This window comes from Lucilia cuprina, chromosome 4, assembly GCF_022045245.1.
Source record: "Lucilia cuprina isolate Lc7/37 chromosome 4, ASM2204524v1, whole genome shotgun sequence".
Lineage (NCBI taxonomy): Eukaryota > Metazoa > Arthropoda > Insecta > Diptera > Calliphoridae > Lucilia > Lucilia cuprina.
In genome coordinates this window covers 15325886-15343470 of record NC_060952.1, presented here as the reverse complement: position 1 = coordinate 15343470, position 17585 = coordinate 15325886, and the positions used below count along the sequence as shown (strand labels likewise).

The 17585-nt window shown below is 29.1% G+C and overlaps 2 protein-coding genes across 4 annotated transcripts; one reads left to right on the top strand and one right to left on the bottom strand.

Moving 5' to 3' along the window:
• The first annotated feature begins 792 nt into the window (after positions 1-792).
• LOC111681608 (heterogeneous nuclear ribonucleoprotein A1-like) lies at positions 793-7205 on the top strand. 2 transcript variants are annotated; one of them, XM_046948814.1, is made up of 5 exons: positions 793-998; positions 1158-1635; positions 3484-4026; positions 4348-4434; positions 6822-7205. In XM_046948814.1, exons 1-4 carry the CDS (start codon positions 927-929, stop codon positions 4431-4433), a joined length of 1179 nt encoding a protein of 392 aa, XP_046804770.1. In that variant the 5' UTR covers positions 793-926; the 3' UTR covers position 4434; positions 6822-7205. The 2 variants fall into 2 exon arrangements, with proteins under 2 accessions (XP_046804770.1, XP_023299241.2); XM_023443473.2 differs by lacking the exon at positions 6822-7205 and adding an exon at positions 4868-5991.
• A 723-nt stretch (positions 7206-7928) lies between these two features.
• On the bottom strand, positions 7929-11729 carry LOC111681586. 2 transcript variants are annotated; one of them, XM_046949248.1, is made up of 9 exons: positions 11590-11729; positions 11144-11270; positions 10928-11071; positions 10697-10869; positions 10437-10643; positions 9979-10360; positions 9271-9481; positions 8690-9130; positions 7929-8624 (listed from the first exon to the last, which is right to left on the bottom strand). In XM_046949248.1, exons 1-9 carry the CDS (start codon positions 11605-11607, stop codon positions 8156-8158), a joined length of 2172 nt encoding a protein of 723 aa, XP_046805204.1. In that variant the 5' UTR covers positions 11608-11729; the 3' UTR covers positions 7929-8155. The 2 variants fall into 2 exon arrangements, with proteins under 2 accessions (XP_046805204.1, XP_046805205.1); XM_046949249.1 differs by having other exon boundaries at positions 10934-11071.
• Positions 11730-17585: the final 5856 nt, after the last annotated feature.

Genomic DNA, 17585 nt, shown 5'->3' with positions numbered 1-17585 from the left:
AGACTATTATATATCTTATTTAAACGTATTTTTAATATTTTACACATGTTTTAAGATTTTGAAAACAGGACCAAGCTTTTTAAAAAATAAATATTAGATGTAATCATAACATTTATAACATGTAAACAATAACAAGTCTACAGAGCCCATACTCCACATAAAAATTAAAAATATTCAGCTGCTTGATCGCAGTCACCTATTTATTATGCCATGTTTAAAACAAGCCAAAACAAGCATTTTTAACGCCATTTTATCAAAAATAAAATGGCTGTTCATTCGTTTACCCTATGAAAATGCAACACTGGTGTTGTTTGTATGTTCCACTTCTAGTTTATTCCACATCAAGGTTGTATTTGAATTTATATTTAATTTTTTTTATATTATTATATATATGTAAGTGATTTGAAATAGGTTTTATTTAATGTGATATGTACTATAACATTTGCAATGATCCATATATTACATATATTATAAAGTGCCTTGACGATACATCAAATTCGCTATTCCAAACTATTAGTTTTTATTGTGTCATCAGAACACCATATACTGCATATAATCATAATCATACGCAACGTCAAGTGGCGTATTCTTGTAATAAATATTCTTTGGTTATTTATACACATGCATATTTTGTTTGATTTGTCGACAGCGGTTCCAATTGTAATCAAGTTGTTAAAAAAAATTAATTTGTTATATTTCTACATCTGGCATCTTCATTTACAAAAAATGCAACTCTGAGAATGTTCTACCGTTTCAATTCCATTTAATGCCACGCTACGAATGTCTATTTTCGGAATGCTCATTCTCGTTTAAAATCGCAAGCGAAGAGCATCGTAACTTTTGGGAAAATTAAAAAAAGTGTTAAAGAAATATTTTCAAGTGAATAAATATATCATATAGTTTAAAATAAATTAAAAAAAGTGAAAATGACCAACCAAAACGATAGCAACAACCAAAATGATAACCAACAAAATGGCAATGACGATAATTATGATGATGTAAGTAGAGAAAATTTCTAGTTTGTTTTTCCAGAATATTCCAAATGACTTTGCTGAAAAAATCCGCCATTTTGTAATGGATGGCATCAAAAAAAAATCGATAATATACATACACATTTTTTTCATATTGATTTTAATTATATTTTTTATGCTTCATAGGAGCCAATTACCGAGCCTGAGCATATGCGTAAATTATTCATTGGTGGATTAGACTACCGTACCACCGATGAAGGCTTGAAGTCTCACTTTGAGAAATGGGGTCGCATTGTCGATGTTGTAGTAATGAAAGACCCACGTACCAAGCGTTCACGTGGTTTTGGTTTTATAACCTATTCCAAATCTTCCATGATTGATGATGCCCAAAGTGCTCGTCCCCATAAAATTGATGGTCGTGTTGTAGAGCCCAAACGTGCTGTACCACGTCAAGACATTGACAATCCAAATGCTGGAGCCACTGTTAAGAAATTGTTTGTCGGCGCTCTTAAGGACGAACATGATGAAAAATGTTTGCGCGATTACTTTGAGAAATTCGGCAATATTGTCGAAATCAATATTGTAATGGACAAAGAGACTGGCAAAAAACGTGGTTTTGCCTTTGTTGAATTTGATGACTACGATCCCGTCGACAAGATTGTGTGTAAGTAGATGAAATTTAAATGTCATTTTTTAAGGTACATTACATACATGTATATTACATGTATATGTTCATAAAGTGTATATACAATATATTCCTAAGTTATTATTTAAAATATTTTAAGGTTAGGATTTATTTGATGACATCTGACATTTGTATTTTTTTTCATGTACTTCAAATGAAATAGTTTTGAGATGAAGGGGTTAAGTAGATAGCAAAAATTAACCCTTAGCATTATAGTTAAAAATGTTAAGGGTGACTTATAGCTGTAATAATGTGCTACTGCTTGATTCTTTTAGTTTCAAAGCTATATTTTCTCATAAAAATTATCCCGAAAACTTTGATATACAGAAAACACCCTACATGAAAAAATTCTTGTTAGTTACCGAAGGCCGGCTTGTACATAAAATGTGATTGTAAATTGTCTAGGTCTATGTTTACAGTCCCAGCTCCGCGTAAATATTTTCAATAATTTCATGCGGCGTTCTTTTGACTGTTAGAAAAATTTCTTGACAATGATAATATCTTTGTTAATTTTTCTAAATTTTGAAATAGAAAATTGATGAAAATGTCATTGTTACACGTTGAAATAATAGTATATTTAATAAACACAGTTTCCCTGACACAAATTGCCAAAATTTTTAATAGTTTGGACAATTCTTTATATAAAAACTGTGAGATTAATTGAACCATTGACTTAAGCTATGTTATACGAATTTAAAAACATATTCGGTGTAACACGCAGCAATGTTACAAAAATAGTTAAACTAGATTAATTACATTCATAAATAAAAATAAAAAATAATAAAAAACAGCTCCATCTACGATTACAAATATTTGTTTATGATATTTTACTAACAAATATATCCACACAGTTCCCTGACACAAATTGACAAATTTTTCTATAATTTGGTCAGTTCTTTATTATTAAAACTGTAAGATAAATAAAAGCGTCGGCTTAAGCTATGTTATGCGAATTAAAAAACATATTCGTGGTAACACGCAGCCTCGTTACAAATTCAAAAAAATCTATTTTATCAAAAATTATAATGTTTTAGAAGAACCTGTGACATATGAAAGTGAACACACTGATCCGTTATCTAAATTTAATTGAATAATTCAGTAATTTCAATATGTTTTAAGGGCTCTCAGACGATCACACTTTGCTTACGATAAGTCTATTGAAAAAGTAAAATGAAATTTCATTCGTATGACAAAAAAGAGAATAAAAGTCTTATGATTTATATTTTTTGTGTTTAGACGATTGGTATAAAACAATAACACAGTAAGATGGAAACAGCTGTTTCACTTTTTTTGTATGTGTTTACATACCTGTTCTAATGCGACCTGCTCGTCATCTTGCGTTTAGACGATCCCATTCCATCTTTTACGCACACATTTTGACAGATCATATTACTTGTGTGATCGTCTAAAGCCGGCTCTATACAGTCCCAGCTCCGCATAAATGCGTTTAATAATTTCATGCGGCGTTCTATTGACTGTTAAAGAAAAATTATCAGTCTGTGATAATATCTTGGTTAATTTTTCTATTTTGTATGAAAAATTGATGAAAATGTCATTGATACATATCTGCATTTAAACAATAAATATACACTTTACACAGTTCCCTGACACAAATTAACAAATTCCTCAATAATTTGATTAATTCTTTTCTATAAAACTGTAAGATTAATTAAAGCGCCGGCTTAAGCTATGTTATGCGAATTTTTAACAATATATTCGTTGTAACACGCAGCCTCGTTACACTCTAAATTTAATACAACTAAATGATAGTACAAACCAAAAATAAACAATTATTAACTTGAATTTTTTTTAATTCTTTACTTTCAGTGGAAAAAACTCACACCATCAAGGGTAAAACTTTGGATGTAAAGAAAGCTTTGCCCAAACATAGCGGTGGTGGCGGTAACAATAATGCCGGATCCGGAGGCAACCGCGGCAATATGGGCGGACGTGGTGGTAACATGGGCGGTCGTGGTAATAATATGGGCGGTGGTAATATGGGTGGTGGCGGTTGGGGTGGTAACCGTGGTAATAATGATAACTGGGGCGGTAACTTTGGTGGCAGCGGTGGTGGTTTTAATAACGGTGGCGGTTTTAACAATGGCGGTAGTGGCGGTTGGGGCGGTAATAATATGGGTCCCTGGGATAATGGCAACAGTGGTGGCGGTAACTGGGGCAATAATGGCGGTAACTTTGGCGGTCCTGGAAACAACGGTCCCGGAAATAGTGGTAACTGGGGCAACAATGACTTCGGTTCAGGCTATCAACAAAATTATGGTGGTGGCCCACAACGTGGTGGTGGCAGCGGCGGCAACTTTGGTTCCAGTAACCGCATGCAACCCTATGGCAACAGTGGAAACTTTGGCAAAGGTAAGTTTATTATTTAATTTATAATTATAATATGCCTTAAAATTATACATCATAAAGGATTTTTACCGAAATTACTGATATTTTATTATTGACCTTTAGTCAATTTACACAGTCCCAGCTCCGGATAAAATTCTCAATGGTTATATCCGGCGTTTCATGACTGTAAGATCAAATATGTGCACATATTATATCAGTGTTAATTAGTTTCTTTATAACTAATTGATGAAAACGTATTTGCCACAATAATATTGCATTCATTTTTTTATGATTTTGGTGCCTTCAAAAACAAAAAACACTACAACGTAATTTTACTAATTTTAGGCAACCAAGGTAATTTCGGAAACAGCGGCGGTGGTTTCAATAATGGACCCGTAGGTGCCGGTGGTGGCAACAACAGAAGATACTAAGGTAAGATTTCTTAAACAAATTCTATTGGATTTAATTATTATTTTGTTTATCAAGATGCTAGATTTTGGTTAGTAATGGCTTAGTGTCCGTAGTATTCTTAATTCTTGTTTTTTTTTTTTCATTTTTTAAAGTAAACAATATTCCTTACCAAAGAAAAAAGATCCTTTAAGAAAAGTTAACAAAAGTAATATTAAGCAAAAAACATCAAGTTGAAGTAGCAAAAAGCTAAAATTAAAAACAAGTGTTTTAGATTTATTTTTTAGTTTTTATTTGTTTATTTTTAACACTATTGAAAGTTTTTCATAGAATACTATGCAACTATTAACCACTTTTTATTCTTAGCAAACATTTTTAGAATAATGTTTTTACAAATTTATTTTAAAAATATTTACAACAATATTTATTTGTTTTTATTCTTATAAAATTTTTATAGGTGATAAAAGGTTTGTGTGCCAGGTCCAAAAAAAAAAAAAAAAATATGCATATAATTAAAAAAATACATTCAAACTCAAGTAAAAAACAGCAAACAGAAAATTTTACAGTTTACCTACCTATCTACCAAGTTTTTAAACATTAACAGAGAACAGTTACACAGAGAATAGTCAAACAAAAAGGTCGTCCTTCCTTCTCTATTTTCTTCCCTCCAATACATACCAATAATCAGAAAATATTTGTTATAAAAATATTACAAAAGCACCCTCCGCAGTCAGTGTTTGATGTGTGTGAGAAACAATAAGAAGAGAGAGAGAGAGGAGTTTGACAGTTTTGTGAAAGTAATAAAATTAAATAATAATATCAGTAAACTTTTATAATGAAGTGAAAGAGAAAGAGAAGCACAGGCGATGATGTTAAATTGAAATTAAGGACAATGAAGAAGCAGTTGAAGAATGTGTTGTCTAAAAACACAAAAGCAGAAAGATGAAGAAGGAGCACATATGAAAGGAACTGGAGTTATAAGATATTTTTTAATTAACAGAACACAGAAAAAACCCACCCTATAAGGTTTTTTTTAAATAGTAATTTAGAAATTTGCCACCAAACTGTAGACCAGTTCAAATTGTAAAAGCTAAAATACTAAAGTAATTAAAGTGTAGTATTGTAAGTTTCTTCTTTTCTTTTTGTATTTAGGTGTGTGTCCTATAATAAGGCATTTTTAACATTATCACTACTATTCACAAATGTATTTTAACAACTAAGAAAGTAAAAGCAAAAAATAACAGTTCTGACAAAAAGGCAATGAAACAAAGAAATACATTAAACTTAAATTAGTTCATACTTTAGTAGTCATTATATTTATACATTTATTTAAGAAATCAATTATAGTATTTTCTCGTTTCATAATGATGAATGAATTCATAACAAAACAAAACATAAAACATCAAGAAAGCATATTTGCACGTATATATTTACGTGTTTTCCAATTAAAAGATTTTTCTCTAAAAAATTTCAGTGTCAGTAGTTTTTAAGCATCCTAATTGTGTATAGAGATTAAGTTTAGTTTAAAACAAATTGTGTGTGGCAATTATATTTTTACATACAAAATAATCAATATTTCCATCATAATTTTTATTAATTAAAACAAGGACAACAACAGCAGCTACATGTTTAAATATGTTGAAATAATATGCATACATATAGAAACAATATACATACATACATATGTATAAACAAAAGATCTAGAAGATGTAGCAAAAAGAGTACTTCTCTGAAAACAAAACATTGTAAATAATCAGCTGTTGTTCTTAAATTTTGTAACTTTATATTTTTTTCTTATTTAATATTTTATCCAACTCCACAACCCAAGATCATAATTATTCTAAGTTTTCTTAAAAATTGATAAATAATTTTACTTCAATTGAACAAAAATTAGAAATAGATTTTAAAATTTGTAAGAAAACAAAAAACAAAATAAGAGAAAAAATATATTATGATGATAAAAAAAAAAAAAAAATATTGTAAAAACAAAAGAAAAACTCTTAGATTATTTTGAGTAGTTTTGTGTTATTTCTTGTATTTTTACATTTATAGCGCTAGAAATAAGAAAGCTGAGCTTTGCTCGCTGTCCAAGGATTATAGCAAAAAGGAGGACCCAGTAAACTAGAAAGAGATGACAGAGAAAAAAAGAGAGGTGTATAAGAGAGTAATATTTTGCACACCTAGTTTTTATTTCTATAATAATTTTGTGTGTAACAAACACATTGGATCGATCAGTTACTCTTAATTTTCTAGGTTGAAATCTGAATGTGAAGTTTTTTTCGATTTAATTCCTTTTCGAGTTCAAATTTTATTTTGTGTTATTTTTTATAGTGCTTTCATTTTCCTCTATCTATTCTATTTTCTTTGTATTTATTTTTTCAATAATTTTATCCTTTATTTTGGGTTTCAAGTATTTTGATGGCTGTATGTGTTTCGTGTGAGAATTTAAAAACCTTGAAAATTGTCATGTTCTTCGTCTCCACAAGATTTTCTTCTGCAAAAGGAAGATAAAAAGAAGAGCTAAGGGCTATTTAATAAAGATGCAATATTGGACTCTCGTTGCTCTTTAGAAATTTTCATTCAAAGAAAATCTATTTTATTTTTTAAGGTAAGTGAAAATGTATTTTCCTTTAAAAAAACAGATCCCGTTGATGAAGACTGCGTTAGAGCCATTGGAAAATTGATTGGTTTGGTTGGATTTGGTACTTTTTTACATTTGTATTTTTTTGTTTAATACTAACATTTTTTTTAATGATTTGAATAAAGATTTTTTATAAATAAAATTAAAAAAAAAAGTTTTTTACTTAAATGTTTAACATGTATAAGAGTTAATGGTTTTTAAGATACGGGAGTTATTCATAACCCGTTATTTAAACAAAAACAGGAAGGAAGGTGCTGCGTCAAATTAAAGTGGCCCTAGGCATATGTAGCAGCCTAGGTTCCATAAGAAATACACGTTTGTGTGAGGATAGCAACTTGAAAGATGAGGTGACAGCGAGTGACAATTTGTGAAAATATTTCTATGTGGCTTCAAAAAATGTCATATTTTTTCATATGTGATTTGACATTCTGAAAACTCGGACATCTTTTTGCTATACTCTGCTTACAGTTTGTTTTTTTAATATGTTATATAGCGCCATCTATGTTTCATAAAAATAAATTTATGTAAATAAATGTATCAAAGACACTTTTTATTTTTTTCATGGCAACACTACGTGCGTCATATTTTATTTTTTTATGTTTTTTGTTTAAATGAGATACAGTTTTGAACGGAGATTTTGTTTTTTCAATACTAGATGGCAGTGCCATTTAGTTTAATTGATTTAAGGTATTAATAATCTTGGGCTCGTAGGTTTATGAATTGGCTTGTTAAGCAAATTTCTAAACCATCTTCCATAGACTGAAACCACAACTTTTTTTTAAAATTCTTAAAAATTATAGCATACAGCAGGGATGTTTAAAAAAATGGCACAGTGTGACAATTGATTAAAAAAATAATACAATAAATCAATTTAATTTTTAAAGAACATTATTTTTAATGAAAATTTAATAAAAAATCAAATTAAAGGAAAGTCCGATTTTTTTAAATATAATTAGCAAACAATTTATGTAAACAATTTGAATTTTATTGAAAATCCAATCGGAATTAGTGCAAAACCTTGAGTTTTTGTATCTATGTACACATATATTACTGACTATGATTTTATTAACAAAATTACCAAATTATTAATTTATTTATATAACACTAATAATTTCGTTTCATTTGGCCTGTCTGATAGAGCACATTTAATATATTTAAAAATTCTCGATAATTAAACTCCAAATGTATGCCCCGTTGTACACCAAAACATTTAAATATCACATCAAATTCACGACTGCTAATCATATAATGCATATCACGCATTGTCAAAGCGCGCATCAATTGATTCTTATGAATAGTGCCACAATTTTCACGGTCGAAATCCTTGAAAACGGAACTTAAATTTGATATTTCATCTGGTTGGCGAGCTAATTTCATCAGGGCTTGCGAGCAAATTGTACGTTCTTCAAAATTCAAAAAACATTCTACACAATCTAAATTGGCCAAGTGTAGAAGGGGAATGGCGGTGACTTCATTGTCACCGGTTTGAGTTTCTAACTGTATAAAGATTTCGTCTAAAGAACGGCAAAAATCACGATATAAAACACAACAGGCACGTTTGGGGGAACGAAAACTATTGTGTAAAGAAATTCATTTTAAGAATAGTAATTTAAATTAAATTTATTAAGTAAAACTTACATATTACACAACGTATCCATTTCCTCAACCGACAACTTTATATTTGCATTGTCAATACCCCGACGAAAATCCACTTCCAGTATTTCGCCCTCTCTGTGCCGATCGTAGTCCTGCAAGAAATCTATGACTCGTATACTTTTTGTCACTGCTTGACGTTTAGCTTTAGTCAAAAGTTTTATAATGTCTTCTTCACTCTCTGCATCGATTCTTGGACGACTGTCATTGACTGTTGCACAATCGGCGTGTATTGTATTAACTGCTGATAATTTCGGTACAGCATATTCTGCCGGATCAGCATCTTCCAAAAATTTGGTGTAATTAAAACCCAATTCATTGCCATAACGATCGATTAGGGCATTTAATTCGTCGTTCGACAATAATATACCGTTTGTGACGAAGATTTGATTAGCAATCTTGCAGGGAACATGACCACAATTAAGCCTATTTTGAATGTGAGATTTTTTTAAGGAAATTTTTTATTATAATAATAAATAACTGTCTGTTCGATTTAAAAGTTTTAATTAGAAAATCTAGAATATATTAAAAATCTTAATTTAATCTAGGATTTTTTTAAATCTTACTTATCATAACTTCTAAAGAATGGATGCATATATAAACGTCTATTTTGTATACGTAATTGAATTTTTCGTAATGCTTCCTCACATGATTCCCGCGTTGTGGTAGTAGCCTGTTGCCAATCTAAAGAACCAGTGCGAGGCATATCTTGTATATATGTAGGAGGTGACTCCACTTTTTGCAATGGTGTCTTTTCTAAATACTTTACAGTGAATACTGGAATGGAGAAAAAGAAAATTATTTATTAAATATCACTGTGGAAATTTTGCATTATTTGATTTGAAAGATCTAGTTGTGGAAAAAAGAACAAAAAGAAAAATGTTCTAGAAAACTTTTAGATTCTCGGATACCTTAAGTAATTTACACAATATAGTGGACCAGAATAAATTTATTTTTGTTGATATCTTTATTCATCGAGTGATAATTGGGATATCCAATGATTTAACTGTCGTTTTCATAAGTTATCAATGAAACTTAAATAGGGATGGAGATTGAACCCAATATATTGATTCTAATATATACATATCTTTAAAATTATTACTAGTTTTTATTACTTCCAACTTTTAGTCAACCATTGTCTTAAATTCATAAGTAGACCTGTCACCCTATTGAACATTCCCATGTAAAAGTGATATGTAAAGTTTAGAATTAGGGACTGTCTCTGATTATAGATAATGTTGGGAGCCCTATAGTACTTCTATATTCCTCCTTACCTCTATCCATTTCATCTTCAAATCTCCTCCACATTATGCGATTTGTATCCACCGGATCTATATAACGTTCACATAACATACGAAATTCTCGTTGGGTTAAATACTTGCCAATACCCATGTTGTATAAAGCACGTTCAAATTGATTTACTGTTACGGTACCGGTGTGTAAGAGGTCAAATCCCTCAAGAAATTCATGTATTCTTATCCGTTTTGTATGAACCTGCTTTTGTAGACAAAAAATGATGTCACAAATATTTTTTGATTCAGTCGAATGATTACAAATATCCTTAAAAATTCCTTGAGCCATGCTTGTTCCATCTATGGCTGGCAACTTTGGCAGTTCTAAGTCAATCAATTTTCCGGGAAAACTATTTACAATTTGCTTGATTGATTTTATGAAGAAATAAGGGAGAGTTAATAAAGAATTTTACATTATGTCATATCAATAAAATATCTACCATAGCATTATCGGTTAATTTTTTCTCCTTTAGATAGTTTAAAATATTTTGTATATGTTTAACAAAAGCCACATAATTGACCAGATATGAATCCTTCATATAACGTTTTAATAGCAATAGAAAATCATTATCGGAGAGGGGAATTTTCATAAAATGCAGAACACGAGAAAAATGAGATACCGTGACAGTACCCTCATTTTGAGAGATCTGAAAGTATATTAAAATAAGAGATCTTTGAAGCAGAGTTACACTTATTTTACCAGTTCATAATCTTGAAAATATGGCATTAATGGTAGATTTAAAATTTGAGCGATTTTTATTAAAATTAAACACAGTTGACGACGATCTTCTGGACGTTCTATAACATTAACATGTAAAGTATCATTCCATTCTAAGCCTGAGGCCAAATCTTTCTCCAGCTTCTTGTCATTATCTGAAATTAGATTTTAGAAATGTTTTATAAAAGTCCTAAAATAGTAAAACGAACTTACTTTCACCACAAATAACTTTACAAAATTCCTTATAAACCACACGTCCATCACGTAAACGAAAATAATCGGTTACTTCACGCAATTCAAAATCGGATAAACCGATTATGTTTTTATATTTCCCCAATATACCACTAAAAAGAGACTCTGTTTTTGCAAAATATTTTAGTTATTTAGTTAAGCTTCAGTTTTCTTATAAAATAATATATAACAACATACCCGATATTAAACCTTTTCCTGCAGGATCATGGATACAAAAGTCGTCACATATATTGAAACCATAACGGAAGATAGCATCTTGAATTTTGCGACATGCTTTCCAAATTTCATTTAAATTTAAGTCTTGCTAGAAAGTGGATTTAAATGATTCTTTACCAAACGATATAACATTTTGATTGGAAAAAAAAAAAATTTAAAGAAATTGGATCAACATTTACAAACTTTTTAGCAAATTTAATTTTAAAAATTTTAAGCCCGTTGACGGATTAAAGAAATTTTAGATGTTTAAAATCAACAACAATTACAAATCTGTTTTTGGGGTAAAGCCGAAATTTTGGGTTATACTCGTATTTGCTTTTGATTCGAGTTAATTCCCCTGCACTATGTAACTTTTCGATATGTGTTCAATGAAGATTGATAAAAAAATATTTAAAATCTTTACTTACTCTCTTATCATCGTCCATTGAATCACGTTTAATAGAATTTATGTATCTTATAAGTAAAATTATCAATATTCATAAAATATGTTTTGAAGAGAAAATTTTTCACAATAGATTAAAATTTAAATTATTTACATATATTTTCTATATAATTTTTCTTGTGACTTTATGAATGTCAAGAAAAATTAATAAGCAATAATGGGCATTGCAAATGTTGTTTGAATTAAATTAACTCATGTATAACCGAATAGAAATTTCCAGTATTACAATTTCATTATTAGCTGCTATTTCAGCTTCCTTCTTCTTACACTCAAAATTTCTTAATATGTTTGGGACTTTTTAAATCGGGGGCCTTTAAATGGTAAGTTCCTGCTTATATAATTTGTATGACCTATATTGAGTGTGTGTTAATGTATGCAACTTATCGAAATATTAGTTCTACAACCATCTTAAAGTATATTAAATGTATTTATAATCTGAATCGATTTATTGATGTCCGTCCGTCTGTATCTTCATTTAAACCATGTAAGCAAACTACAGGTCGCAATTTTCAGAATAATAATGATATTTAACACATACGTTCTGTTGACATACGAAACTAGTTGAAACGAAAAGTCGACTTTGCGACATTTTGTATTTTTTGACTTTTGTATTTAATAAATAGTCGACTTTTCGGCTTTTTTCGACGTTTTTCGAATTTTTCCGACTAATTTCGAAATACCGACTTTTTTATACTTTTCGGCTTTTTCCGACTTTTTTTATACTTTTTGACTTTTCCGTGTTTTGACTTTTTCCGACTTTTTTATATTGCAGCCGGAATACTTAAAATAAAAAAAATATTCCCGTTGTCTACTTGTATGAGGCTAGATGAAAACATCGACCTTTATTGTTCACTTTCAATATCAAACAAACTGCAGATCCCTATCTGTTTCCGTTCTAACTCATTCTTGCAGACAGATAAAGGACTCACAAGTGGTATAGGGTGTAATGAGGGGGGTCCAACCATACTATACTTTCCTACTGTTTATGTTATTCTTGTGTTGCATTTACTAGTAACATTTTATTTCATTGTATTATTCTTTGGTAACTCAAAGGGCTTAAATACTTAAACGTATATTCATTGTATTCCTTTTAGTATTTACTGTATCTATTCACTAACTTTCATTCATTTTACTCAACGTTTAAATGATTATTTTTCTATTCTTAATTTTTTATTGCTGGTAAATCAAAATAACCATTTTATTTATTTTTATTTACTAACTTTAATTTCTATTCACTTGTATTGAAGCTTTGAAAAATAAATAGAACCATACAATATTAAAAAAGTATTAAAAAAGGAATATACTATATGTGATAGTGGCTCAATCAGTGGTGAATAGAGAGAGAGAGAGAGGGTCTTTGTGTGGCAATTTCCTTTTATGTCGATTGGCTTAGAAATGAATGAGAGAATGATACAACTGCATTTATATAGATAGGAAAGGATGATTGGATGAATATTCCCAATGACATTTTCAGATTATTTACAACATTTTTCATTTTCTTATTTAAATTTGATTGATTGACGGGGTACAACGAACTGAGTTAAGATCCTTTAGTTTGAATTTATGAAGCTTATTTATTTTCCTTTAGAAAAAAGGAATACCCTAATACATACATACATACATAAGGGTGACCCGTTAACCACACTACCTATCAAACAAGAATAATAAAAATATTTACTTTTAAATGGATTTGAAATTCTTGATCTCAATACAACATGGAAATCAAACATTCCGCAATTTCGAGCTTAACTCGGTTCAAAAAACGGCTAAAAGTAAAAAAAAAAACAATTTAAAATATTTACTCTATAAGCTTTGATAAGATTTCGAAAAAATGTGAAAATAGTATAAAATTTAATAAAAATCATTTAGTCGATTAGAAAATATTTTAAAACTAATTTTAAATTATTTTTCCTGCAATCTGCACCAAACATCCATATTTTGACTGATTTTTCTACATTAAATTCTTTAAAAGTATGTTCCTCGTGGCACTCTAATATAAATTTTTCTCATATAAAGTGGTATTATTTATATATATATATATATATATATATATATATATATATATATATATATATATATATATATATATATTATATATATATATATATATATATATATATATTTATATATATTATATATATATATTATATATATATATATATATATTTATAATAATATATTAATATATATATATTATATATATATTATATTATATATATATATATATATATTATATATATATATATTTTATTCTTACTAAAAGTAACTAAAAGAGTGGATAACTCTTACTTAGCTTAAATTGGTAGCAACACTATAGTTTTATTTACAGAATCAAAAATTGGCTATATCTCATTAAAAATGTCTAAAATGCGAAAACAATGAAAATCTGTGATTTCCTTAATTATGCATAAAAATCGGGGTTTTAAAAAGAGATAAAATTGTCTAAAACCAGAAAACAAAGATCTGTGTTATTTTTTTGTTTCTATCAAAAAATCAATTATTTAATTTTATTTCTGAGTCCATTAAACTCTTACCATTCTATTCATGAAAATCTTGTAGTTAAAGTACAAGTCGAAATTTTCAAGATAATAACATATCATTACTTATATCATTTTGAACCAAGGATGAAGAAGGATGATATTGAAATTTGGCATAAATAACTTTTACATAAACAAAATTTTACCAAGATCGTTCAATATTTAATTTCATATAAAGTATCCTTTAGAACATCAGAATTATATTAATATCGGCATTAAAGTAATTTAAACAATGATTTAATATAAACAAGTATGAATGTATAGTCGGGCGTAGCCGACCATGTATGTTAAAAATGTCAGTATGTATGTTAAAAATGGGGATTTAAAAAAAAAATAAAGCATTTGGTTTGTTTTTTTAACTTTATTTCGGAGTATTTTTACTTTTATTTTGGCAAAAAAAAAAAAAATTTACAAGAGGGCTCAAAGGGGAGTAGGGCAAAATATGACCCTATCCTTAAAAATGTTGGTAGGGGGAGTTAAGTCTTCTTCAATAATATTTATGTAGAATTTAAAAGTGTTATTAGTGTTTTTGTAAGTGAATTTTGACCTTTAAGTCATTTTCTGAGGGGGAGTTTGTATGGGGGATAGGATCAAATGAAGCCCGATCATTACAAAAATCGGTAGTGTCATTTAAAGTTCTATAAAACTAAGTTTTGTCGACTTTTGTTAACATAATAGATCATTTAAATTAATTATAAGCCAAAAGGCCCTATTTGGGGGGTACGGCTGTATGGGGGCTAGTCGAAATAATGGACCGATTTTAACCATTTTAAATAGGCTTCGTACCTTGCGCACAAGGTTTACATGGACAGCCAGCCAGCCGGCCAGCCAGACGGACGGACGGACATAGCTTAATCGACTCAGAAATGGATTCTAAGCCGATTGGTATACTTTAAGGTGGGCATTGGATGAATATTTTTATATGTTACAAACATCAGCACAAACCCAATATACCCTCCCCACTAAAGTGGTGTAGGGTATAAAAACGGAAATCACAACTCGTATAGGGTATCACATGATCGGCTTTGTTCGACTGTACTTTCGTACTCGCTTATTCTGTTGTTGTTTGTAAATTATTTAATCATTGTAAACCAGAAAGAATTAACTTCTATGAGTTTTTCTTGTTTGTTACAATTGTAAAAAAGGCCAAGTTGTTGTAGTAATTAACAAATGAATATAACAATTTATATATTTTTTTATAATTGTCTTACAGACCAAAACTTTTGGTGTTAATGCTAACTTGCAGCGGGAATGTAACCTTACAGTAATAAATGCAAAATAATATGTAGTCCATGTCTTCAAAACTGATTACAATATTGTTTTTTAAGGGTGTACCTCCAGTAGGCAAGTAGTTTTATTCCTACTAAAGAAACTCTATTTAAAATAATTTATTTCTTTAAGAGGGAATGAAATTTTCGATTTTGTAGATTTAGGATTGCTTTTGATTACCCTCATATACAATATACAAAAGCATTTATATATGCACATACATATTTAAAACATTATTATGCCCTATAACACTATAGTGGGTAGGGTATTATGCGTTTGTGTTAATGTTTGTAACACCCAACCTACACTTAACTAAAAATATACCAATCGGTTTAGATAAGCTATGTTCGCACGCTACAGAGTTTTTAATTGTTCAATTCACAATCAAGTTGTATATTGTACCTACTAAAGTGTAGTAACAGTGATTCTTTTATTCTTTTTTTCTTTATTCCACATTTTAAACTAGTAGTTTTTAATAAAATTTTAGTTTTTTTAGTTTTTGTAAACAGATGTTTGTTTTCGATTTCAGTGTTACCACTTTATCGTTTTTTATGCTAAAATCGTTTGACTTTTAGTTTATATGTTGAAATAAACAATGGGCAACATTAAAACTTCTTACAACATTCGAAAAACATATGAAAGATTGTCGTATGAGATGTATAGAGCTTTTGCATAGAAAATACCAACAACATTGTTATGACTATTGTAGCAGCTGCTGACATACATCGATTGTGAATTGAACAAATATAATTAGACAAAATTTGTCCATGGACTGAAAATTGTTGAAACCGATTCATTATTTCACTTTGTCGTTAACGTGCTATTGAGCCATGACTTAGTTTTGAATAAGTGTACAGCCGATTTTCTTAATGATCAGTTCTAATTTAAAAAAGTCAAATTAAGAAAATGATTTGAAAGTAAATAATTCATTTCAAAACACTAGTATTACGACAAAATTCTGCATAAATAAATTTAATGTGTACGTAAATCCCTTTATTAATATTTAAAGGCATAGATCTTTTAGACCTAAGAATGTATAGTCGACCAAGCCGGCCTAAACATCTTTACTTGTTTCGAATATTAACTAAGTTCAGATTACTGTGGCATTCTTTATTTTCATCTTATTAATATCTGTTTATGTTTGCCAATTAACCCATTATGGCTAGTATTTGTTAAAAACTATTTTGATATACATATACGTCAACCATTACTCACTTTAGAAAAGTTAAAACAGTGTTTTAAAAAAAGTCTTAAAAATTTTGTCATTTTGAGCCTGTAGCGGAATAATATTTGTTTGAATTTTTATGATTAGAAGCATATACATTTCAAAATGTAGTACACAAATTTGAAAAGAACTAATACGGAATAACCTACAAAATAACACCAATTCCGATAGAAATGGAAACTAACATACCTCCCCCCCGCAAAACCTTATTTATGAATACCATTCTTAATTCTTAAAACTTCTAAAAAATTTTACTTTTATGACGACTATTTTTTTTTTTTACAATAAAGTGGTTGTTGAGTGGTGGGATTAGTTATTGAATGTTCGTCAAGAAGCGGATTATAACATTTTATTTTTTAAAAAGAATGATATTTTTAAGGGCTTTGGAAAGATTTTAGCCATAACATATAATTTTAGAATATATGAAAAAGAACTTGAACCCTCTAACCCATTTGAGGGTTAACACGAATCATGAAGTGATTATAGTACTACTTTATTAAATTCTTTTCTTTTTATATATTTAAGTTGATTATGGTTTCGTTTTGGTTTTCCACTTGGTCCTTTTTTATATTTCTCATAGAAATGTGTTTTTTTATTCACTTTCTTTCTTAAACAAACACATAAAACCTACACCCAAACAAGATACAATGTTCTTTTCTTTATTAAAAGAAATTGCAAAAAAATTAACTCAAATGACTGGGTTGGATTCACTGGTGTAGCACCATGCTTGCCTACATTCCACTGGGTGTCTTTATGATGATTGTTTTAAGTGGCTTCATGCCTCTTTTGTCCAGAACAATTTGTTGTTTGTGGTGTGAGTCGAGGTAGCGGGTCAAATGCAGAAATAGAAAAACTTTTCTTTTTTTTAACCAGCATAGAAATGAAAATGTAACAATAATTATTTCATTAATAATCAACGGCTATGAATGA